At 41.0% G+C, this 25,179-nt stretch overlaps 1 protein-coding gene and 1 pseudogene across 5 annotated transcripts; one reads left to right on the top strand and one right to left on the bottom strand.

Moving 5' to 3' along the window:
- Positions 1–278: 278 nt before the first annotated feature.
- Thap6 (THAP domain containing 6) lies at positions 279–9,534 on the bottom strand (annotated as a pseudogene). The gene is made up of 5 exons (NR_028429.1): positions 8,894–9,534; positions 8,631–8,733; positions 7,112–7,320; positions 5,842–5,964; positions 279–2,875 (listed from the first exon to the last, which is right to left on the bottom strand). The product of NR_028429.1 is annotated as a THAP domain containing 6 (transcript).
- Rchy1 (ring finger and CHY zinc finger domain containing 1) lies at positions 9,271–23,574 on the top strand. 4 transcript variants are annotated; one of them, NR_073442.1, is made up of 10 exons: positions 9,860–9,929; positions 11,351–11,711; positions 14,419–14,538; positions 14,766–14,881; positions 16,803–16,881; positions 19,158–19,202; positions 19,305–19,363; positions 19,449–19,475; positions 20,475–20,595; positions 22,552–23,574. NR_073442.1 is itself a non-coding variant. In NM_026557.4 (9 exons), the coding sequence occupies exons 1-9, from the start codon at positions 9,697–9,699 to the stop codon at positions 22,678–22,680; spliced, it is 786 nt and encodes a 261-aa protein (NP_080833.1). In that variant the 5' UTR covers positions 9,348–9,696; the 3' UTR covers positions 22,681–23,574. The 4 variants fall into 4 exon arrangements, 3 of the variants coding, with proteins under 3 accessions (XP_006535254.1, NP_080833.1, NP_001258726.1); NM_026557.4 differs by lacking the exons at positions 9,860–9,929; positions 11,351–11,711 and adding an exon at positions 9,348–9,786; NM_001271797.1 differs by lacking the exons at positions 9,860–9,929; positions 11,351–11,711; positions 14,419–14,538 and adding an exon at positions 9,348–9,786.
- The last annotated feature ends 1,605 nt before the right edge of the window (positions 23,575–25,179 follow it).

The following is a 25,179-nucleotide window of genomic DNA, read 5'->3' as shown; positions in this document are numbered from 1 at the left end:
ATCAAGTAAACTCTCTTCAAGGCATCCATTAAGTATAAGTGCTATAAAGGGTGAGGCAGAGTTGTGTTACACTCAAGAGACACCGTGATCTGGGGCATGCCAGGACATCTCCCTGAAGTAAAAGACAAAGTGTTACATTTGCACGCTCTTGCTATTCTTGGCTCAAAGGCAGTGTCTTTCACATCTACTGTTCCTTCCCAAATATCGGGGAACTGAAGAGCTGCCAGTTTTGAGATACCAGAAAGCAAGCCAGTTCACACTGTGCTAAAAGCCAGGTTGATGTATGAGGTCTTTTTATTTTTCCCAGGCCATTTTGTTGAATCAAGGTATTAAAAAAACCCACAACACATTATTAGACAAAATTTTTATTTTTCAAATAAATGGCTTTCATTTTTCAATTATTTCTGTTAAGAATTTTACTTTTAAAAACTAAAACTGTATTTAATATTTTCATCTTTTCTCAAATTAACGACTTGTATAATTATTGCTACCTTTAGCAACAAAGTTTATTTTCCAAAGTTTAAACTTGATATGGAGAAGAAAATGCCACATCGAGTCCTTCGTACCTTCTTTGGCAATCAAGGGTGTTTCAGGGTCTAGAGACCAGTCTATGTTTAGAAACTAGAGCTCTTGGGTCAGCTTTGGTTGCCTGAGGACTTCTACATAGGTCATGATTTAGCTTTACATCATCATCATCATCTTTGATTTTTCAGGACAGGATTTCTCTGTGTAGCCCTGGCTGTCTCATAGAGATCCACCTGCCTGTGCCTCTAAGCCCTGGAGTGCTGGGATCAAAGGCATTCACCATCACCACCCAGGGTAGCTTTACGATATAAGCAGCTGTTCTTCCCTGGAAGACCTAGGCTGTCATCTCTGAGGGAGGACTGAGGTAGGGACTGTGTTTAGGCATTTAGGTGTCAGGTGGCAGGGATCCTATCCTAAGTCTGATTTCTACTGGTAACTAGTCCTCTGGAGGAGTAAAGAGCAAATGGGTTCTTACTGATATTTCTCCCAGTTACCAGTTTCTCAGTGATACTAGACCTAGTGAAAGAGAGGACAAAGACTTGAGCTCAGCAAGACGGAAGCAGCAGAGTGACCGTGTAACTGTAACTGGGCAGAATCTGGACCCTTCCTTTGGAGAGTCTTGCAGGCGTGCTCTATCGAAGGCAGCCAGGGGAGGGCGAGTCTGCAGACTCTGCTGCAGCCTTCCCTTTCAGTCACCAACTTTAATGACCACGCTCACAGAGGGGCTGGGGTTTAGAATCAACCCATACTTCCTGTTAGAGTACCCACTGTGACTTAAGTATTACATAGGGAAAAGAAATGACAGGCAGGCAATTAAAATCAAAGTCTCTTTTAGAGGGAAGATTTACAGTCCCATATGAAAATTAAATATCCTTAACACAAAAATCTTCAACTGACCATATAGGTATGACACTATGAAACAAAGTTACAAAACATGAAAGTGATTTAATAAAACGATGACACAATTGCTACACCTATTCTGGTGACTATGCACAGGTCTCTGAACAAGGTTCTTTCACAGACCTGAGCTCGGCATGGGGTGGGGCTTTGGGCAACTTTTTTTTTTTCGAGACAGGGTCTCTCTGTGTAGCCCTGGCTGTCCTGGAACTCACTCTGTAGACCAGGCTGGCCTCGAACTCAGAAATCTACCTGCCTCTGCCTCCCGAGTGCTGGGATTAAAGGTGTGTGCCACCACCCCCGGTTTGGGCAATACTTTTTAAGACAGTATTTATGATTCTTAACTTCAGTTAATTTTTCACATTTGGCTCAATCAGTAAATAGCTAAGACTTTCCTTTTATCTATTTGGTAAGAAGTTTCAAAGCAGCTCTTTTGAATGTCTGTTTCTCTAGGAAGTTAATTACTGCCATGGGACAATTCTCTGCTTCTATTTCTATGGTAAGGCCTGTACATTTTAAAAACTTTTCCTTATGTTTTCCAGTTTTCCTACATTTTATATTCCTTGTTTTACACGCTCCCACTATGGCGCTTACAGCTGTTCTTTATGGTTTACACCAGACTGGTCCCGGTGTGGAGGAATGGCACACTGTACCCGACAACTGGCACCCTGTCAGCAGTCTCCTTTAACTGCCTCTTAACTTAAAAGGCAGTAAGTCTTTACCGTGCGTTATTCTCAGGGTCAGTGCTACCGAGGGCCTTATTAAAAAGAATGCTCTGTAGTATGACTAATAACTAAAGGGCCTTGGGGTGGGTACAAGATGAACATGTGTTGTAAACAAATTCTGCTTTATAGTAAAATATTTACAATTAGAATCACAAGCTACTACAAAGCATATACAAGTGAACATGCGTTGTTCTTTCTAATTGCCAGAACTTAGTGTGGCCAACTTGATATAGTTCCTTACTTTTGTGAGATTTAACTCCCTTGGAGTAGTGACCCAGCACTGGTTTAGGTCTGTAAAAACGTAATTGTCACAAGTCACACAAGAGCATGACCACACCAGCTTTCTGCACATCTTTAACACGCTTTTGGCTTCCATAATGCTGTCAGTGCAGACCTGCTTGAGTGGCGGTGTGGGAGAATCTTCTAAGAAGCACTGTCATGTCAACTGCAGATGAAGCATATAAGAAATGACTTCACAAACTACAGCCTCCTGCTGTGCTTTCATGATAGCACTCCCAACAGAAAGCACCCAGACTATTGGCTGTTTCCTGGCTGATCAGACTTTCATCCTTTAGTTCCATGATTGTCTTCCTCAGTGACTTTTGAAAGTGTTTTTCTCGGGCTAAAACATTCCGTAGGCTTTCCTTGGTATTCTCCAGCTCGATGATCACACGGTCTAGCTTATGCTTAAGCTTCTTTGGGCTGTCCATAACACTGTAGCTATGTTCCTGAAGTAGAAGTGCCAGGGTTTGAATAAGATAAGTGGTCAGACAGAAGCTTAGCATAAAGTTTCAGCTATTTCTTCATTTACAATTCTTAGAGGAGATCATTAGAGGGTTAACAAACACAGGACGAGATAGCAAGTGGAAGGAGTATTACGGTGCCCGAGGCTCAGCATGTGTGAGGAGCGTGGAGCACTGCTCATGGGGAACACTTCTCATTTGGCCATTCCTGCCTGCTATGAGCACTGCACTTGCAAAACCCACACGGCTTTCGCTCCTTAAGTATGGCACTGATAAAAAGTTTATATCTATCAAATTCATTTTACTTTTTTTCTCCTGACACAGGGTCTCATGTCAAGAATGTTTGGAGAGGACTCTATGAACTGAGCTACATCCCTGGCTCCAAGACAGGTTTTCCTTCGTTCTGAGGAATCTTTTACTTTGTTAGAGGTACCAGGAGAGGCGCACAAGAGCACAGGCTCAGGCCGACTGCAGCGGACTTGGAGAGAACTCCAGTCTTGGAATTTAAAAAAAGTTAATTTGAATCTGTCAATATTTATTTTGGCTATGCTTAAGTAGTATGCAGACAATGTACTTTTTACATGTTCTTATGAAAATAGGGAAAATAACACTGACCTAGAAAGAGTCTATAAACTATTTTTATAAAGTGACTCAATATTAAAATTACTGAAGAGGACTTTTGCTTCTAGGCAAGGTGAAGTAAAAGACTGGATTGATACTACATGAGCCAATGTGTGGTCCAAAGACCTAAAACATGTTTAAGGATAATGTCTGTGAGAGAAAGCTTCACAGACAGATGGGAGGAGACAAAGTGAGTCCTGGGACCACCCTAGTTTATGAGCTTGGAAGAGCTTGTAGACCCTACTGCAAGGATGAGAAAGCAATGCGGAGTATGGTATTTAAGAGCAAGGAGATTATGCAAAACATGTGGGAAAACAAGGAGACCATTTTGTTATTCTAATTTTATGTATGTGTGCAATGTGTGTGTGCATGCGGAGACTGACATCCAGAATCATCCTCTATTGCTGGTCTCTTTTTTTACTGAGGCAAGGTCTGTCCATCAAATCCAGAGCATGCTGACTGACATGGCTAATGCTGTTAGCCACCTTGCTCTGGGGATCTTGTGTCTGCCTTGTGAAGATGGGGTAACCACATTTATAACCACTGGGCCATCTCCCCTACCCTGAATAATAAACTTCTAAATAACCTAGGGGTTGAAAACCAAACTGAACAGAATCTGAAAATATGAAAGGCAAAAAAAAAAAAATAGAACTTATTGTGGAATGTAATACTTAGAGAGTAATTAATACCATTGAATGCCTAGCCTAGAATCCTTGGAAGATGGAAGCTACTATTTTTTCCTTCAACAAACAACAGAACTTCACTAAAGTCTATCAAATATTTATAAAAGAAATTTATCATTCTACATAAACCATTTCCCAGAAAACTGGAATGTCAGCAATACTTTCTTACTTTTTTTTTTTCTGTTTTTTTTTTTTTTTTTTTTTGAGACAGGGTTTCTCTGTGTAGCCCTGGCTGTCCTGGAACTCACTCTGTAGACCAGGCTGGCCTCGAACTCAGAAATCCTCCTGCCTCTGCCTCCCGAGTGCTGGGATTAAAGGCGTGCGCCACCACGCCTGGCCTTACTTTTTTTTAAGTGTTAGTATTATTCTGATGTTGATGCCAGACAAATGAAACATTAAAGAAGGGGTGGGGGTGCCCTATAGGCGAAATATAACCCTCAAGCATCCACAGAAAGATTAAACAAAAATTTGCAAAAATACATAAAAAGGAGGATGCATTATAAAGCAAGGGTCATTCCTGGAGTAAAAGGTTAGCTGAGGAGTTGAGAAGTCATGGACATATTAACTCATACAAGAAACATGGCACTGGTAGATAGAACAAGGCCCGGCTATTGCTCTCAGTACTTCTCTCCATCCTGCTCTGGAGGTTCAAGGCAGTTCAGTAAAGCAAGGAAAGCAGGGAAGACCTTCCCAGTAGGAAGGAAGAATTAGAACTGTCCTTAAGCACGAAGAACACGATGGTCTATGTGGAAAATCTGATGGCCTTCAAAATTAAAGCCATCATAATTAATATTTGAGCTCAGCATGTTGGTCAGATGAGTGACATTTGCATCTTCTAGGAGCAGATGAAGTAAGAGCATTTATTTATAACAGCCAGCACACAGGTAAAATTCAGGGGACAAACCTGACCAAGCACTACCCGAGTGCTGAATGCTATGAAGCAATGCTGAGAACTGAAACACATGGAAACACTCAAGTTCAAGTTCAAAGGCTTCATGTTATCCTTGAAATCTCAGTAGTTCCCAAGGGTGTTTACAGAGGCAACAGCAAACTGGTGAAAATTCAGCATGGTTTTTGGTAGAATTTTACAAAGTGATTTTAAATTCATATAGAAATGCAAGGACTCTATAATAGCCAAAACACCTTGAAAAACTAAAAGAGTAGACTAATAGTCCTTGACTTTAACAATTATTCCAAAGCTGCAGGAAAACAGTTTCCTTTCAATACCTGGTATTATATGAACAAGCAATTTATGAATAACAAAATACAAGCTTCAGTACTCTGTATTATATGTGACTGTTTTTCAAGAAAACCTAAAGATCCAGCCAATTTTTAGTTACATATCTCCATGTAGAAAATATAATACTTAAAGGGAAGAATTATTTTATGGGTAGAGTAATTCTTGCAAAAGCATTCTTCAAATGAAGTATGTAACCAAGTGATTACCTGTCCCTGCATGCATTCAAATGGCAGGGTCACGGGAAGCACACTGATTTGGAAACGTAATTCTATATTGAAGAACCTCCCACCAACGAGCCTACATTTTGTTTTTCATTGTGATTCTTACACATTTAATCCTAGCGGAGAGTCCATATTTACCTTAAAATAACGAACTCAGCATTTAGCTCAGTAAATACTTTTACTTACAAAAATGAACTGGGGTTCGAATTCTTCAATGCAGGAGGCACCAACAAGCTGGCGGCCATGGTGGGTGATGGGAAGGGTTTTGAGAAGGAAGTTTTTTCTACAGTGAAGTTTTTCTCTTTTCTCCTGTTAGGGACAGTTAATAAAGACCATTCAGATACTATATCTGCTCTTTACAGTTCCATTCCTTCCTAACTCTGTGAAACACCACGCTTCTGGTCATGGGGACTGCTGCCGAAGCCAGTAGCTTCCGCTCTCTTTACTTTAACAGAGCATCCATCCCTAGGGCTCGTCTATAAACATAACATTTCCTTAAGAAGGAGAAGAGGAGTGAAAATCAGACAGGCCACTCCCTATCAGCTGAGAAAAAGATGGCAGGAGAGGACCTGACTAATCACACTCCACAGTTCCTGATGAAAATGCACTCTCAGATATAATAGGCCATGAGAGCCACCAAGGGCAAAGGAGCCAGTTCCCTGCATCGCCACTGACAGAGCAGAGCTGGGTCTGCTACTCAGCCCTTCCGTTTTCCTTTTCTAACCTCATCTCTCTCATTCTTTTTCTGTTCTTATCTTTTTTTTTTTTTTTTTTTGGTTTTTATTTTTGTGGCTTTTCTTGGTCCTGTTTGCAGTTTGCTCTTGAGTTTGTTTTGTTTTGAGACAGTGTTTCTCTGTGCAGCCCTGGCTATCCTGGATCTCAATCTGTAGACCAGGCTGGCCTCGAACTCACAAATCCGCCTGCCTCTGCCTCCCAAGTGCTGGGATTAAAGGTGTGCGCCACCACTGCCCGGCTTGAGCTCTTGAGTTCTTAATAACTACCAATCTGATAACTTCAGTTCAATCTGTTGTTTAGACACCAGCTCTTGAGTTAAAACAAATTTTCTACATCAGTTTACTTACCCAGACCGTGGTAATGTATATTTATGAGAGGCTATTGGCCAAATTCTCCTGCTATGCATCATAAAAGCTAAAGCTACAGTTTATGAAAACTCACAGGAGCTGGGTGGTGCACGCCTTTAATCCCAGCACTTGGGAGGCAGAGGCAGGCGGATTTCTGAGTTCGAGGCTACCCTGGTCTACAGAGTGAGTTCCAGGGCAGCCAGGAGGGCTATACAGAGAAACCCTGTCTTAAAAAACAAACAAACAAAACAAACAAACAAACCCCTCACAGAACATGCTTCAAATGAAGCAAGCAGCACACTTGAATGAACACGTGGGTGCTGAAGGGGCTTCAGAACTGTCACCGGGATGAGTGCTCACAGCTCTTAACAAACCTGTAAGTGATATGGACATTCAAAGATAGAAGGGATGGCTCCTGCCTTCAGCTTAGTGTTTAGAGTGCTTCTGTCAAAGTCTGTCTTCTTGAAGTGTCTTGAACACAGCACATCTCCTTTTTTTAGGCTTCCAAATGCTTGCAGTATTCACATCTAGTCTTTTCATGGCTAATACCCACTTTCTTTTGATGTTTTCATCTGTGGGGAATCTACAAAACAGTAAGAATATATTTTAAAGCTATATATGTGTGTGTATGTGTATATATATATATATATATATACATACATATATTAGGCTTTGTGATAACTACCTTTACCTGCTAAGACATTCTGTTGGCCTCATAGCTCAGTTTTAATATCTAGATTTTTCTGCCAATCATTCTTCATACATATGGCTTTTATTTAAATTTTTTTTTAATTATATGTAAGTACACTGTAGCTGTCTTCAGACACTCCAGAAGAGGGAGTCAGATCTCGTTACGGATGGTTGTGAACCACCATGTGGTTGCTGGGATTTGAACTCCGGACCTTTGGAAGAGCAGTCGGGTGCTCTTACCCACTGAGCCATCTCACCAGCCCTTAAATTTTTATAGTAGCATATGAATGTTTCAGTGGACATTTAGCCTGTAGCAAGATTTGCAATTAAAGGTTTTTCTTTCTCTACAGCGGTTGAAGAATACCTTTGGCCTTTCCCTTTCTGAGGTGATACCTAGAATTTGTCTTCAATGAATAGGAGGGCCTCTTATACTTCCTCCTTTCTGTCAAACCTGAAAATAACTTGTATAGCAACTCATACATAGCAGGTCTATAAATGCCTTATGAACTCATGCGGAGAACAGCTGGCACGTCTACGGTTCTGGAGCTACAATTACTTTGACATATACAGGAGGCAATAATCAGACTTCTCAACATTTCTAAGCTAGTTCAATATTGTTTTGGGACATGGTAGCACATAGGTTCTTTTTATTTCCCTGCCTAGTAAAGTAACTAGATCTTTCCCTAGTAATAACAGTGCTTCACAAAAGCTGCGAACATCCTAAGTATGCTTATTAAATCCTATTAGACCCTTCCTAGGGTGTCACAGGAATGGCTAAACACTAAATTAGAATCCTCAAACTCACACAGCTAAATAATCCTTGATCTGAACATGTAGTTTACAGTGAACCACTCCACCTCATCTATTTCTAAAAAGAAGGTATGGGTATTTGAACAGAGCCCTCAGTTAGATGATGATCGACATATGAACAGTAGAGACCGTAACACAGTTAGAATGCAAACATTAGCAAAGACGAGCCTGACAATTTGTGCGTGGGGGTATTTTATTTTTGGTGGGGGTGCTATCTGGTCTTTCATTCCTTGGCACTTGAAACTTGCACATTATAAAGGGACCATTGTCAGTTCAAATTTAACAAGGTTATTTTAAAAAGACTGGGAACAAAAGCTTGTAACTGCAGACTCTGGTAGAATCATTTTTAGTAAAAAGTTAAAAGTATCTGGCTTGAGTACAGCAAAGTCTTACACATGAAATGTCAGTCCTTTTAACTTGGAATTTGGTAAACAGCGAGAGGCACATCCAATGGCCGAGCAACCTTTCACCATGTTTTTAGCAACTCCTAACACAACTGGAAGAGAATTAAAACGAGTTAGTAACTCCAGGGCTAAGCTAAAGGCATCTCCTCCCGGACAATTGCCTCCCTTCTCCCAGATCCCAACACCTGAAGTTTTGCTGATAAAATGCTCTAAGTCTTGGTATTTTGTAAGAGTGGACATAAAGTTATGCACCTTGAGGTCTGAGATTCAAACTCTGCAGGCTTCTTTATTTCTCTCATGTTCTTACGGGCCAGATTTTTCTCTCCCACAGGTCTGGTACACACTAACTCCTGCTGGCGTACTGTTTGCCATTCAACTTTCAGCTCGAGCGTCTCCTTCCCCAGGGACACCACACAGGACTGTCCTTCCAGTGTGGAAGTTGTGACCTCATCTAATGCCGTGGCGTTCTCCCCCTCCCCATTTGTGAGTTCCACGGGGGCGTGGCGTGGCTACTTGTTTTTCACTTTGCGTTCTTAAGTCCTGGGTGGGTGACAGCACAATATTTTCTAAAGGGGGCGCAGGGAAAAAAGGAGACCGGGACAGCCGCCGGCACTCGGACCTGCGCGCGCAGCCGCCGAGCCCCGCCCCCTTTCGGAGCAGCCGCGGGAGGGGCCGCTCCTCACCGGCGCCGGCGGCTCGCAGCAGCGCCCGCCAGACGACGCAGCGGTCCCCTTCGCCCGCAATCAGGGCTGGCAGCGATGCCGGGGCGGGGAAAAAGAGCCAACCTAAGACTTACTACCATTAGCAGTGACGACAGCGACTAACGTGGACGACGGACTAAGCGTCTCACTTGGCTTCCACCCCTTACACCAGGGACCGGAAATCCGGATGCTGCAGATCACGTGATTGGACCCCCCCTTCCTGACTCTGGTGGCCGCTGCTCCGAGGAGGAGCGGGTGTCCGACCGACTCTGCTTCCTTAAGGCGTGGCTTCCAAGCTGGGGGAAAGGTTCAGTGGCTGGTGAGGGGGAGGTGGTGGAGGAGGAGGAGGAGGAGATGGCGGCGACGGCGCGGGAAGATGGCGTCCGCAACCTGGCGCAGGGGCCGCGGGGCTGCGAGCACTATGACAGAGCTTGTCTCCTCAAGGTGACGACTTTAGAGGGTACCTCCTCGATGAGCTGCGGTCGGGTCTGGCAAGGGCAGGTTGGGCAGAAGCTTCAGACCGAGCTGCTTGTCAGGATACCTGCCATCTGGAGTTGGGCTCTCCTTGCAGGAAACGTTTTGGCAAGGCGAGCAGGAGCTCTGTACTCGATCGCCGCTGCAAGCCAAGTTCTTGTTTGTAAAGACTTGGCCCTTGCTTAAATTCACCTCCCTTGTGGGTTTATCCGTCATTTGCGGTTGACAGTAGAATGAGGAAGTGAAAGGGCCTTGGCATTTCTGTCAAGTGCGTATGATGCAGTGATGAAAGCATAAGCAAGGGAAGAATCAGAATATAATTTCTGTACGTGTAGGAAGTTTATAGTATGGCTTGTCAGCTTCATTTTTTTGTCTAGGAATATGCCCAGACCTGTCCAGGAGAAAATGTCTGTGTGAAGTGAGAGTTGGGTGATTGCCATTAAGTTGGATATTGGAGGAGTGCCTAATACATATATGCTGTCATTTTTCCTGCTTGAGACGTTCTAGTCATCTAGAGTTTTTAAAAATGACTCTCACACAGTTAAGACTTACCTGATTTTTTTTTTTAAGAAGCAGTTTTAATATTTTGTTGAGAAAGCCTGAGATTTGAGCTGGGGTTATAACTCAGCCTTAGAATTGAGTTTATAATGCTGAAGGCCTTGGCTTCAGTCTTCAGAAGTCGCCTCCCACTGAGAAGAAACTTTGACTCTTGGAATCCTATAGCTTTCCCTTCATAGTTTAGATTGTCCTTAACTTGCTGTGTAATTTGGAGCAAGCTACTTTTTAAAGAGCTTGCATATAAAATATACAAGTTTGGAAGCTGGTCTTAGTGGTAAAGGCCTGTAGCTCCAGGAGATGCATACTTCCAGCTATTTGTGAAGCAGAGGCAGAAGGAATACCAGCCAGGAGATGCTAATGCAAATAAGAAAAAAAAAAAAAGGAGGTGGGGCTGGGGGTATATATAGGTCATTGCTAGAGTACTGGCCTCACCAGAGAGTCTCTAGGTTCAGCCTTCTCTGCCAACAGGGAAAGTCCCTCTTTTATAAACCATGTGATGATTGCATGCTAGAGTGCACATGTGGTGTTTTAAGAGGTGTGTCCCCAGAAATGACTAGGAGTATATATTAACTAGCACCCACAGTGGTCATCAACTCCTCCTTCGCCACCTTCACAATCAGCTCTGCTGGTCACTGACCTTATAAGTTAGGACTAAGTGATAGGCTTAGATCTGTAAGGCAACTTAAACCCTTTTCTGTAGGCCATGCCTGGTGAGCATTCATTGCATTGGATGAATTTTTTCAGACTGGTCAATTATCTAATGTTGTATAAAGAATTAAATATTCTTTTGGTTACATTTCTACTGAAATATTTTTACAGTTTCAAAGTGGTATGAAACTGAATTTAATACCTGGCCTTCCCCTTCCACCCCTGCAAAGAAATTGCACAACCAAATTTGTGTTTCACAACACTTAAAATCTTTTTCTCTGAGTGTCCAAGCATTGTTTTTCTGTTCCCTCTTCCTCTTTCTTAATAGGAGAGGCCAGCTGAGGTGTTTCAAGGAGTAAGTCATCTACTAGATCAAGTGTAGCTGTGCAAGCAAGATAAGGAGTGACAGCTGGCTTTTGCTTTGGCCAGGGGAAGGTCGCTGTTGATCTTGACAAGAAAAGTGCCAATGGAAGTATTCAGGGTAAAGCTTCCTTGGAGTGCTTACTGAAAATAGCATAGAGGATTTTTGGATTTTTATTGCCAAGGAGAGCAAAAATGTGGCTGTTTTGCTGAAAGCTGTGTTACAGCATGTTTCTGTACACTGGGAAATGATCCAACAGGGCATTTTGTAATGCAGCAAGAAAGGGGAGAACCATTGAGTAGTCACAGTGGGAAGACCCAGCATACGGGTAAGGCTGCTCTTAGCTGGCAAGCAGAGCACGGGGGTTTGCTTCTCCTGTGCTGTAATAAGCACCACAACCAAAAGTTACTTGGGGACCAAAGGGTCTATTGTTTGGCTTTGCTGTGACAGTTTGTTATTAGGGGAAAGCAAGGCAGGAGCTCCTGCAGGGCAGGTACTGGAGGTAGGAACTGAAGCTGAGGCCGAGGAGGAATGCTGCTTACTGCTGGCTTGCACTCCGGGGCTTGCTCATCTTTGTTCTCCTTCCTTCCGTTTGCCCTTCCTCCCTCCCTCCCTCCCTCCCTCCCTCCCTTTCTTGCACTAAAATTAATATTTACTAAATCTTAGCTCATACTTATAAACATTTTTAATAACTTGTTCTTCAGATAGAAAACTTAGCAAGCACTTTGGTTTTCTTGAAGAAAAGTTCTTAGCCAGCTAGTTGTCTTGTGAAGTAAGTTAATTGCTTTGTTCATGGAACATTTGACTTGAAAAAACAATTGGTCATTCAGACATAAGTGTATGACAGACATTTCCTATAAAGGGGGAATGAGTCAGACTCATGAAAGGGAAACAACTGGCAGTGCTCTAAAAACACTGGTAACTCTGCTATGAGATGGTGTAGCTATAATCCGTATCATCAAAAGGTCTTTAATTTCCTTAAGAGCTTTAGAGTATAACAAGGTCCTGAGTTGGTGAACTGCTATGGCCTAAGTATAAGACTGTGTCAGACGAGGGTTGGAATACAAGGCCTCTTAAAGTGAGAAAATTTAGGTATCGAAAGGATTATTGGAGCCAGGTTTGGTGGCGCACGCCTTTAATCCCAGCACTCGGGAGGCAGAGGCAGGCGGATTTCTGAGTTTGAGGCCAGCCTGGTCTACAAAGTGAGCTCCAGGACAGCCAGGGCTACACAGAGAAACCCTGTCTCGAAAAACCAAAAAAAAAAAAAAAAAAAAAAAAAAAAAAAAAGAAAGAAAGAAAGAAAGGATTATTGGGGATGTATTCATTTTTAGGTTAGAGAAATGTTGAGGAAAAAAGCCAATGACATGTTTGAGAATAAAAGATGAACTCACTTATAGCATAGGAAAAAAAAGATGGCTCACTTATAGCATAGGAAACCATCAGTAATGTGTAGATTTGCAAAGTAATTGTATTAGGCTACCCTACTGGCCTAGGATTTTTTTTTTAAATTTAATTCTTAGTTAGGGTTTCTATTGGTGAGACTAAACACTATGACCAAAAAGCAAGTTTATGTGGCTTATACTTCCATATCATAGTCCATCATTGGGGGTCAGGACAGAAACTCACGCAGGGCTGGGACCTAGAGGCTGGAGATAAAGCAGAGGCCATGGAGGGCTGTTGTTTGTTGGCTTGCTTCCCAGGCTTCCTCAGTCTGCTTTCTCATAGAATCCAGGACCACCAGCCCACAGATGGTACCACCTACAATACCCATATGGCCCTCTTCCATTGATCACTAATTGCAAAAATGTCTTATAGCTGGATCTCATGAAGGCATTTCCTGAACTGAAGCACCTTCCCCTCTGATGACTCTAGCTTATGTCAACTTGATACACAAAACCATCCAGTCCAACTTTTTTTGTTTCTCTGAGAGTGCCTTAAATTTGGTTACCCCCTGTGCCCCCCAAATTTATATTTACTGCATCCTATGCCATATTAGGTATATGCATCATGATTAGTAAATATTAGTGAAGTTAAAACATTTTGTGTTTAGATGTTGTCTTAGTCAGGGTTTGTATTCCTGCACAAGAACATCATGACCAAGAAGCAAGTTGTGGAAGAAAGGGTTTATTCAGCCTCAACTTCTTTGCATGACCCTTTCAGTCCTGGGCCATCAGTTGCAACTGAGGCTGCACCTTCATCAATGGCCTTCCATGGCCTCTCACAGTGCCGAGCCTCAGCTGCTCTTCATGACCCCTTCATGCCTTCAAAACCAGTACCACCTGGGTGACTTTTACACATTACCAAGTCCCGCTGCAGCAGGAGTACAACCTTGGCTATCTCTGGAAGACAGCTTCTTTGTAATCTCAGAAAACTCTTCCCAGAAGATGTCACCTCAATTTACTGGTCTCTTCTTAATCACCACTAAGTTCTTAGCTCCAGCTAAGCAGCATCCATAGTCCCAGTAATGTAAAGGTTTCGCTTGAGTAGTTCTGATATCTTATTAATCACAGCTGATTGTTCAGTCCCAGCTAACCAGAACCACAGAATCTTCAAAATAGAAACAGCAACAGCCCGGATAAGAAGAGTCATTAATTAATTGAGACTCTATCTAAAAAACAGTGACTGTCTCTTGTTTTTTATATTTACTGCATCCAATGCAATATTAGCTGTATGCACCATGATTAGTGAAAATTTTGTGTTTTAATGTCAAGGTATATAAATGATTCCTCCCCCCCCCCCCCTTTTTCTGGCAATGTCTCAGAAAGGTGTTTACCTATCTTCTGTTAGGCTGAGAACGAGAGTTGAGTGTTATTTTATTTTTTTGTCTAGCGATTTCTATCTTTTAAAATTTTTGTGTTTGAAAGTTGTATTTAGAGTCATTCAAACATATTGAAGAGGAAGATTATTAGTATCAAATGTACCAAGAATGAACGCTGCCACGCATCCACTGCTGCAATCTGTGAGCTGCTAGGACTTCCTCTATTTGTGATTAACTTCTCTTCTCCTCGTCTCTTCCCTTTGTCCCCGGGCGTCAGGCACCTTGTTGTGACAAGCTTTATACCTGCCGGCTGTGTCACGATACCAATGAAGATCATCAGCTAGATCGTTTCAAAGTCAAGGAAGTGCAGTGCATCAACTGTGAAAAACTCCAACATGTAAGGCCGTATGGCATCTGCCCCATTTCCTTTTAAAGGTTTAAGATGGGTTGAAAATAATTTAATCAAAAGTTGGAAATGAGACTTAATTCTCTGAGGAGGTAACATTGTTGAGTTAGATGTTTAAAAACATAAAAAATAGGCTAAACACACTTTAACATAAATTCTGGATATTTAAATCGTTTTGATAAATTTACTCGAGTTTTTAATTACTGTGTCCTTTTCAGGCCCAGCAGACTTGTGAAGACTGTAGCACATTGTTTGGAGAATATTACTGCAGTATTTGCCACCTGTTTGACAAAGATAAGAGGCAGTACCACTGTGAGAGCTGTGGGATTTGTAGGTACTGTACATAAAATGTCCTCTTTGAATCATTTCCAGTACATTTGGGCAATGGTGTATTTGCTGTGATAAAACATTATGACCAAGGCAACTTAGAAGAGAGTTTATTTGAACTGTGGTTCCCAAGGGTTAGAGTCTGATGGTGGGGACAGTTTGGCAGCAGGTGACAGGCATGGTGGTTGGATCATCAAGCTTGAACTGTAAGCAGGAGGCAGAGAATGAGAACTAGCAGTCACCTGAGTCTCAGAGGTCATCTTCAGTGACACACTTCCTCCAGCAAGGCCATACCTCTTAAACCACCCCAAACATCACCACCAACAGGAGACCCAGTGTGCAGACCTGGAGCCCACAAGGGGCACATTTCCATTCACACAAGTACATCTCACTGCTCACTATATACTCCATGCCACCTCCCTCTGCCTCCTGAGTGCTGGGTTTAAAGGCGTGTGCACCATTGCCCAGTTTGACTTTCTTTTGTTTTAAGGGAGATCATTCATCTAAGATAGAGTCATCTGAAAGTCATAATCTGATTTATTGCCTGTAAGCTCATTATTGGAGTTCAGCACAGTGATTCTTTCTGTTTCTGTTTATATTTGAGATTGTAATTTAATTACAACATTTCTTCCCTCCGAACCCTCTCATAAACTAACCCCCTTCTCTCCTTATTCCTTAAAACAGAATTTGTTTGCTTGTTTGTTTTTTGAGACAGGCTTTCTTTGTATAGCTTTGGCTGTCCTGGAACTAGCTCTGTAGACCAGGCTGGCCTCAAACTCACAGAGACTCTCCTGCCTCTGCTTCCTGAGTACTGGGATTAAAGCATACACCACTATTGCTTGATTTAGAACAAAATTTATTAAAAAGGAATTGGACTAGGGGGCAGTATATGTATTGGCTAAAGAGTTTGTAAATACTCGGTTTAATCTTCATTCTTTCTCAGGACTTTGAACTTGCTAATTTTGCTTGTAAATCTTTAAGAATGTTGTATTGTGTTTTTAAGTTTGATCATAGTCTTTATCATATGAGAACAAAATTATGAAAAGCTAAGTAGTATTGAAGATTTAGGTTTTGTTTTTTTGTTTTTGTTTTTTTAGTTATTTGAGACAAGGTTTCTCTCTTTATAACCTTGGTTTTCCTGGAACTCACTTTGTAGACAACAGACTGGAGAATTAATCCTAACATACATAAATGAAAAAGATGAATATCCAGGATGTATAAAGATTTCTTTTAAATTGATAAAAGACAAATAACCAGGTAGAAAAATGAGCAGAGCATATCAACAGAAGATTCACAAAATTATAAACAATTCTTCAGTATCAAAGAATAGTCCTTGTCATTTGAGAAATGAAAGTTAAAGTGATGTATTTTCTGTTATACATGTGCTGATGTGCAGGTTGTGAGGAACGTGGATTGTGCACTGTCTGTGGGGATGTAGGCTAGCAGTCTTTGGAGGCTCAGGTTGCCAGTATTACAGTTGATGGTCCAGTACCATCTGACTCACTAGAGTCACTTGTAGGAATCCTGAAAAAATAATCTAAATTATATCAATAAGGAAATATTGTTGAACATGGTACATCTATACCCCATCCTATTAAGAAGAAAGGAGGTCTCCTATGGACAGACATAGTAACCCTTGGGATATATTAGCAAGTGTAGCTAAGTTGCAGAATAGCACATTGGAATTGTGTGCCCGTCCTGTGCGGCTGTTTCCCTCTTTAGAGAAGAGAAGAAGTCTGGAAGAGTGTCCCTCTGCTTGTGGTGCTTATCTTTGGCACCAGAGAGACAGTAGTCTCTCCATAGTCTCTCCATAGTCTTAGTGTGGTTGGAATATTTTTACAGTAGGCCTAAGTTTGGGCATTATATAGTGAACAAATTATTGTGTAATAAAAAAATAATCTTTTGACCTCCGTGTTATATTTTGTTAGGATTGGTCCAAAGGAAGATTTTTTCCATTGCTTGAAATGTAATTTATGCCTAACCACGAATCTTCGAGGAAAACACAAGGTACATTATTCAGTTTGCATAATTTAAAAAATGCTAATGTTTTTAAAAACCAGATTAAATATTAATAAGTTTTGGAAACATGCTATTTTTCATATGTTGCCAACTTCAACTATATTTTTTGCTTTCCAAAAGAGCGGAATTCAGTAGGTAATATAAAATATATGCCTAAGAATCTTGGATCCACTGTTTGTTCTCTGTAATGTAAGAGTGTCTTTTACAGCAGTTATTAGCATGTTGCTTCTTAGTTAGGGTTTCTTTGGCTGTGCCAAAATACCATGATCAAAAAGCACCTTGGGGAAAGAGAGGTTTATTTGGCTTGCATTTCTGTATTTTTACATTTCCATATTGCTGTTCATTATTCAAGGAAGTGAGGACAGGAACTCAAATAGGGCAGAATCTTGGAGGTGACGTAGAAGTCATGGAAGGGTGCTGCTTACTGGCTTTTTTCCCTCCAGTTTGCTCATTCTGCTTTCTTATAGATTCTGGGACCACAAACCCAGGGCTGGGACCACCCACCATGAGCTGGGCCCTCCTCCATTGATCACTAATTGAGACAATGCCTTACATCTAGATCTCATGCAGGCTTTGCCTCACTGATTCTCCTTCCTCTCTGATGACTTTAACTTGTGCCACATTGACATGAACCAGCCAGTACAGCGTCTCAGTTGGTTTATTGATGCTTATCATTGATATTGCTTCTAAGATTAATTTTAAAAGGAAAAATGTTAAGTGATATAACCTATTTACATCCTGTCCTAAGAATAATTCTTTGTATTTCCTTTCATGATTAAGACTTATAAATGCGAATATAGGAATTTTATTGTAATTCCAGACCTTCTCCCTACTTAAAAACAATCTATATTTATAGTACTGATTCTATCTACTGTAAGAATTTAAAGAATGGAGGATCAGCCAAGCAAAGTATAAAAGTACAGGACATTCCAGTACAGAGACTAATAATGACTTCTGTCTGAAGATGAGACAGGCAGACAGACACAGACAGACGGAGGTGGGGGAATGGAGAGAAAGAATACACAGACACAGAAAGAATATTTGAAATAATTTAATAATCACCATGTTCTGTAGAAGATAAAGGTAAAAGATTCTTGTAGAAATACAATATTAGGTAGGACTGGACTTGACCTAAAATTGTATTTTAGCAAAGAAGTCAGTGTGAATAGTGAACACTGGCTGAGAACTAGAGTGAGGTAAGAGAAATAATTTCCAAGATTCCCTGTCTTAGCTTAAAGGAACCTGATGAGCAGAATGTGACTTTGTTAAAGACTGAGTCTCACTTTAAAAACTTGGGGGTGTTAGCAAAGTAAACTGGCAGAGGTTGTGGCACATGCTTGCATCTTAGCAGTCGGCAGGCTGAGGGAGAGATGCCCTAAGTTCATAGATCACCTGAGTTAACAGAGACGCCTCTTAAGATGAGAATTCAAAAGACAGGCTAATGATGATAACCTGGAGTCAATAGCCTCATGGATTATATTTCTCTGGCTCTGTTCTGGTTTCCAGAGCATATATAGAATACATTTGTGTTCACACATGCACATGTGTGTATACACACAGCCATTTCATCACATGTCATTCACTCAGCAATGCTGTGGACTGTCAGAAACATCCTAATTACATAAATGCTAAGGTAGGTGGGTTTGTGTATATATGGAGTGTGCTCGGGAGCAAAAATGAAATACATGTTAGCTTTATTTTATAAATGGAGAAAATTAGAATCAAGAAGTGTTGACTTTTCTAAAATCTTAAAGATTTATAAATGGCAGGGCTGAGATTATAATCTAGAATTTTCAATTCAGTTTTTGAAGGAGTTTTCTCTGCATTAATCTCTTTTATTTTAGAAAGCTATATATGTTCTCTTATTATTTTTAAAAATTGTTTAGCTACTATTCACTGTTTAAATGTTAGTAAGGGATCCTGACTTGTACTGAAAACAAGAGAATCGTCTGTGGCTTAGTGTTTTCCCTTATCTCCTTGTATATATTGCCACGATAAAAACTCCCACTGCCGGGATTCTAACTTAGTTGTTCACCTGTGGAAGTCAGAGGACAACTTGCTGGAGTGGGGTTTCTCCTTCCAGCATGTTGGTTCCAGGGATTGAACTCAGGTCCTCAGGCCTGGTGGCAAGTCTTTACCCACTGAGTCATCTCATTGGCTCTTTTAGTCAGTTTATTTTATTGTATTTATGTATTTTATTAATGCTGTTATAGTTGACATTTTTATTTTTTGATGCTTTTGTTAATGTAAGATTCTCCTTTCAGTGTATTGAAAATGTTTCCCGGCAGAATTGTCCAATATGCTTGGAGGTGAGTGTGGAATATTTTTTCACTTTGGAAATCTCCTGTTTTGAATTTGAAGTACTTTGTTAGTGTCTTTATGTAAACACTAATAACTTTCTTTCCTCGTAGGACATTCACACCTCCCGTGTTGTTGCTCACGTCTTGCCGTGTGGGCATCTCCTACATAGGTAAGCAGATGATGTTCTTCCTGCTCGAGGTGTGTGCACATCATGGAACTTTCCTTTTACTAAAACGTGCTCTGTTTTCTTTCAGAACGTGTTATGAAGAAATGTTGAAAGAGTGAGTTTTTGATGGATTTAAAAGCTTACAGTTTAAGATTTGTTTTCTGGGAGAGGGTGGTGGGGTGGGCAGACATGATGGCCAGGTCCACTGTGTGGGTGTGGTAGATACACAGATGGTGGTGAGGAGAGAGGTGACTGCTGTTTAGTTGGGCGTGGGGTCTTGGAGAACAGGACTGCACTCTGCTCCCATGTCCCTATTGTGCCTCCTTCCTCCCACAGCTCGAGGCAGCAAACCCTCTTGTTTTCCATCCACATATACTGGGAAAGCGCAGAGGAATAGGGTCCAAATTTTATCAATTCAGTATATTGATCCAGCAGGGAACTGTAGAGAAAACCAGTCAATTTTCTATAAGACTGGAACTACAGTACGATGAGAACTAGGAAAGAGTGGAAAGGTGCTTCGATTCCACTGATGAATGAACAGAAAATTAATACCTAGACAGGGAGCAACTTTTGAAAAATTTTAGAGAGGAAGTAGTACTATGATTGGGATAAGTTTTAGAAAAACCATTTCTTTGCATCAGTGTCCTAAGAAATTAAATTGCTTAGCTAATGAATAGTTTTATTGGTAATTTTAGGGAAAGACATAGTCCTACAAAGAATATTGACTACTTCTCTATTTTAGAGAGTTAAGGATAAAGATGTGCCGGGTGTTGGTGGTGCACACCTTTAATCCCAGCACTCGGGAGGCCTAGGCAGGAGGATTTCTGAGTTCGAGGCCAGCCTGGTCTACAGAGTGAGTTCCAGGACAGCCAGGGTTACACAGAGAAACCCTGTCTCGAAAAAACCAAAGGGGGGAAAAAAAGGATAAAGACATATGATTTAAAAGTATCATAAGATGCTAAATGTAATATTTGGTTTTTTTAGAATAGATTTTTCAGTTTCCTGAGACATTAACTTGAATTTTAGACTAATACTCTGGAGATTTACGTGCTAGTGAGCTGTGTCTTCTTAGTGAGCCTGAGTTGATGCGGATCCCACTTACTATCTCTTGCAGAGGTTACAGATGCCCATTGTGTATGCATTCTGCCTTAGACATGACTCGGTACTGGAGACAACTAGATACTGAGGTAGCACAGACTCCCATGCCATCCGAATACCAGAACGTGACTGTTGACGTAAGTAGAATCCATGCTGAGAACTTTTTAGGTTTCTTGGTGATATCCTTTCTTACTTTTGCCTCTTTGCTTAGATTCTAAAAATTACTGCTTTGACCTAGTGCCATTTTAATTAATTAAAGCAGGGAGAAATGATTTAAGTAAATTTTTTTATATTGATATCAGACCAGGGTAGGAAAAGCCCTAAGAATACCTCTGTGTGGTTTCTCTCAACACTAGGTGGCAGGCAAATACTTCATTATGAATTTTTGGCAGCTTACTTGCTAGAGTCAGAAGTGGATCATTGATGTTTTATTTTATTTGGCCTCATTTAAATTTTCAAAATTCTCTTTCAAGAGACTGTATTTGCTGTGTTTTGAAAACTACCTTTGGGTTTTAATGTTTACTGCCCTTTATATTCTGTTGCAGACTTCATTTCGTCTCAATTAGATTATCCTTTGACATACAGAAAAATGAGAGGGTTGCTTTGTAGCTTATTTTCAGCATAGTATTGAGTTTAAATCAGAGTTGGAAAATAATAGCTTTTGGATGTCTGAATAACATTTGGACATACAAATGTTCTAAATGTCTACAAATACTTCAGAACACAAGGATGAAACAAAGCCAAATAATTATTCTAATATTGGATATGTACCTCAGTAGGAGGGAGGTAGTGAGTGCAAGGGTCTAGATTTGATCCTAGCACCATAAAACAAAACCAAAAACCTTTCTGGCTTATTTACTCTGGAAACTTCCAGAATTAAAGTTGAATTGTTGCTAAGGACAATGGAAGATTCCCTTAGATAGTATCTGATAGTTGTGATGTTCACTGGAGGCTGAAGTTTACTGTGTTCGTGTAGATGCTTGCTTTGAATAATAGCTTTATGAAGGTATACCTCACATACATTGGAGCTCATTCCTTAAACGTGTACAAGGCACTGACTTAGTGTATTTATGGAGTGTGCAAACAGCACCACAATATTAGAATATTTTGCATTTATAAAGAAACCCTATGCTAAGGAGTGAGACAATGGCTCATTTGGTAGTGTGTCTGACCTCCAAGCCCAATGACCTGAGTTTGGATTTTTTTTTTAAGATTTATTTATGTGTATGAGTACACTGTAGCTGTACAGATGGTTGTGAGCCTTCATGTGGTTGTTGGGCTCAGGTCAACCCTGCTCACTCTGGTTGGCCCAGCTTATTCCGGCCCAAAGATTTAAATAAGTACACTGTAGCTGTCTTCAGACTCGACAGAAGAGGGCGTCAGGTCTCATTATGGATGGGATTTGAACTCAGGACCTTCAGAAGAGAAGTCAGTGCTCTTACCTGCTGAGCCATCTCACCAGCCCCAAGAGTCCTTTTCTAAATTGTGCTAAGACTGCTGCATAGTTATATATTGATCTATTTGCAGATGAACACTTGCCTTCTGGGAATCTTAGCATCAGAAAAGGTTGAGTCCTTGTTATCTTAGGGATATACAATAGACTCTGACTTCAGAACTTTGATTTAGAAAGTTTTGTTTTTGAATTCATTGCTGAGGCATAATAAGCCTAAAAATTAAGCAAAATATTCCAATTTGTAGAAATTTCAGTTTTATTAATTAAGGTAAATTCTGAGTGCCAGTGAAAATAATGAAATCATCGTGTGTGTTATTTTGTTTTTTAAATATTAAGTGTTTGCCTAATGATAAGTATAAGATCTGAATATATCCATGTTAATTTGCTTGCTTGTATTATGTATACTTTTAGGAGCTATTTTAAGTTGAGTGTTCTGAGCTCAGATTCACATTTTCATTTTATGAATTCAAAGCCATCCTAATAACCTTTAAAATACTCACTGGAGAAAAGACATTTTCACTTCAAAAATGCTTAGACATACGTGTATTTTCACATCTTTCATATGACTTTCAAGTGATTGTTAATCAGGCAGTGTCACTTGTAGTTACAAGGCTTAAAACTTTTCCTCTTCATTTTTCAGATTCTCTGCAATGACTGTAATGGACGATCCACAGTCCAGTTCCATATCTTAGGCATGAAATGTAAGCTTTGTGACTCCTACAATACTGCCCAAGCTGGAGGCCGTAGAGTGCCAGTGGATCAGCAGTGAGAAGCCTGTCCTTGGCTAGAGAACAGCTCTGTGATGGAGATGAAGCTCTGTAAAAGATCCCAGTGTTCGTTCATCTGCATCAGAGATGTTTCATACCACTGTCACAACAGGGGGTCACAGCGTGAACACCTGAGGATTCAAGATCTCTGGATGGAAATGTAATAGAGCTTACTGGGTGATTGTAATAGCGATTACTGGGTGAAGCCTCTGAGCGTGTGTAGATTGGAAATTCCTTTAGTGTCAAGTTTTGAAGCCAATGATGTTAGTCCCAGATATAGTCACATTCATCGAAATATTTTATATTTTCATGGAACTTTAAGTGATACTATGCACGCAGAGTTAATTTCTTGTTCTTGATAGAACTACATTCAATTTTAACTAGTCTTTGATTTTAAGGGCTGTACTGTGATTTTTAAGTTCTTATTAAAATCTAATTACGTGTGCTTCTTAATTTTCTTTTCTTTTCTCTCTCTCTCTCTCTCTCTCTCTCTCTCTCTCTCTCTCTCTCTCTTTTGGTTCTTCCAGACAGGGTCTCTCTGTGTAGCCCTGGCTGACCTGGAGCTCACTCTGTAGACCAGGCTGGCCTCGAACTCAGAAATCTGCCTGCCTCTGCCTCTCAAGTGCTAGGATTAAAGGCATGTGCCACCACGCCCGGCTGCTTTTTAATTTTCTAAGACAGTCCTTTGAATACTATAATACAATTTTATGTAATAAATTACTAATGAAATTGTACTGAAATACTGTTTTACAGACTTTTTTTCCCTCTAGGTTGTTAATTTTTGGCTCTTGTGACAACATAAGCCATCATATATAAAAGACATTTTCCCTTTGAGATGCTTTTATGGATGAATGATTTGGGAAAGTATAAAGTAATGACGCTCTTCAGTGCTCAAGTCCACTGTTACGGTACAAGTCCTTCCGTCTGCCAGAATTACTTCCCCACAGAGTAATTAATTCAGCTGGTATTTTAGTAAGCAGCTGTAAGCCAGGTGTGGTTCTAGATGCTTTAAAATGACAATGAAAAGTTCCTTGTAGTGGTACATTCTGCCATTCCTCATATTTGGTCAACATATTCTGTCTTATTAATGCAAGCAGTATGTGTCGTCAGTGTAGACATGGATTATTTTCTAAGTTCTCAGGAGATAAATAGGATGAAGTAGTCCTGGAAAGGGCTCTCAGTTTACACTTCTCTGTGCTTACCTAGAAGAACTAAGTATTCCTCGAAGTTAATGAATATGCCGAGCATAGATGGGTCATCTGTATCAACCCCTATTCCCCAGGCTCAGGGAACAACATGGTGGGGGTGGATGGGAAGGACATGAGAGCTGGAAGATGAAAGAGGACGGCTGGGAAACACTGGGTTTTGACATAACAAGGTTGTCGCATGTGAACTTAGAGCAGCCACGGTTGCCTGCTGAGACCTTTATGAGATCAAGCCTGTGAAAAATCCTGCAAGGATAAAGTGAGCCCTGAGCCCTGCTTGTAGCTGAAGAGCAGATAATGCTCCCGTGAAGGGAGAAGCATTGCGTTTCTTAGGGGCTGTGGGTTGCGGGTGGGTTGTCCACACCCCAGTGGATGGCTGCACCTGTGGGTACATGGAAAGCACTAGTTGGACTCACTGGGTTATTAATTAAAAAAAGAAAGGGTCATCTGGAAAGGTGGGTGAGTGGTTCAGAGCACTTGCTTTTCTTTCAAAGGACATGAGCTTGGTCCACAGGACCCAGGTCAGAATTTCAGGGTTTCCAACACATACTGACAGCCAAGTATACACATAAATTTAAAAAAAAAAAAAAAAAAAAAAGGCTAGGCATGGTGTTCTGTATTCTTAATCCTAGCACTTGGGAGGTCTAAGTTCAAGGCCATCCTGGGCTACATAGAAAGACCCTCTGTAAGAGAAAAAGAAATTAGTGAGATGTGATGTGTTTGGAGGTCTTGATGGGAACTGGAGGGAAGTAGTGGGAGTGGATATGACCTAAGTACATGTATGAATTTCTGATGAAGTCTTTAGGGCTTTTTTTTTTTAAATATGATGCTTGAATACTGTGCCAGCTGCTTTCATGTCAAGTCATCAGAGAATGGGGAGTCTCAGTTGAGAGAATGCTTCTGTTAAGACTGGGCTGCAGTCCTATAAAGGATTTTCTTAATTAGTGATCAACTGGAGGGCACAGTCCATAGTGGCTGATGCCATCCCTGGGCTGGTGGTCAGGGTTCTATAAGAAAGCAGGCTGAGCAAGCCACAGGGAGCAAGCCAGTAAGCAGCACCCCTCTGTGTCTTCTGAGTCAGCGCCTGCCTCCAGATCCCTGTCGCGCTTCAGTTACTGACCTGGCTTCTTCAGGGATTTGGAAGTGAAAGCCAACTACTTACCCTTTTCTTTCCCAAGTTGCTTTGGTCATGGTGTTTCAGCACAGCAATAGTAACCCTAATTAGAACAGAAATCTTATTCTTTCTTTGCTGTTGCTAAATTCTCTGACATCCTGTTGGGGTGGGAGGAAGTGGTG

Source organism: Mus musculus, chromosome 5 (genome assembly GCF_000001635.26).
Source record: "Mus musculus strain C57BL/6J chromosome 5, GRCm38.p6 C57BL/6J".
NCBI classification, from domain to species: domain Eukaryota; kingdom Metazoa; phylum Chordata; class Mammalia; order Rodentia; family Muridae; genus Mus; species Mus musculus.
The sequence above is the reverse complement of the archived record's forward strand: the minus strand, read 5'-3'. Positions and strand labels throughout refer to the sequence as shown.

Excerpts from the sequence above, each read along its gene's own strand:
- Rchy1 (NM_026557.4), top strand. The coding sequence starts at position 9,697 with ATGGCGGCGACGGCGCGGGAAGATGGCGTCCGCAACCTGGCGCAGGGG. Across the intron at positions 14,882-16,802 it reads GAGAGCTGTGGGATTTGTAG|GATTGGTCCAAAGGAAGATT; the intron begins GTACTGTACATA and ends ATATTTTGTTAG. Across the intron at positions 16,882-19,157 it reads ATCTTCGAGGAAAACACAAG|TGTATTGAAAATGTTTCCCG; the intron begins GTACATTATTCA and ends TTCTCCTTTCAG.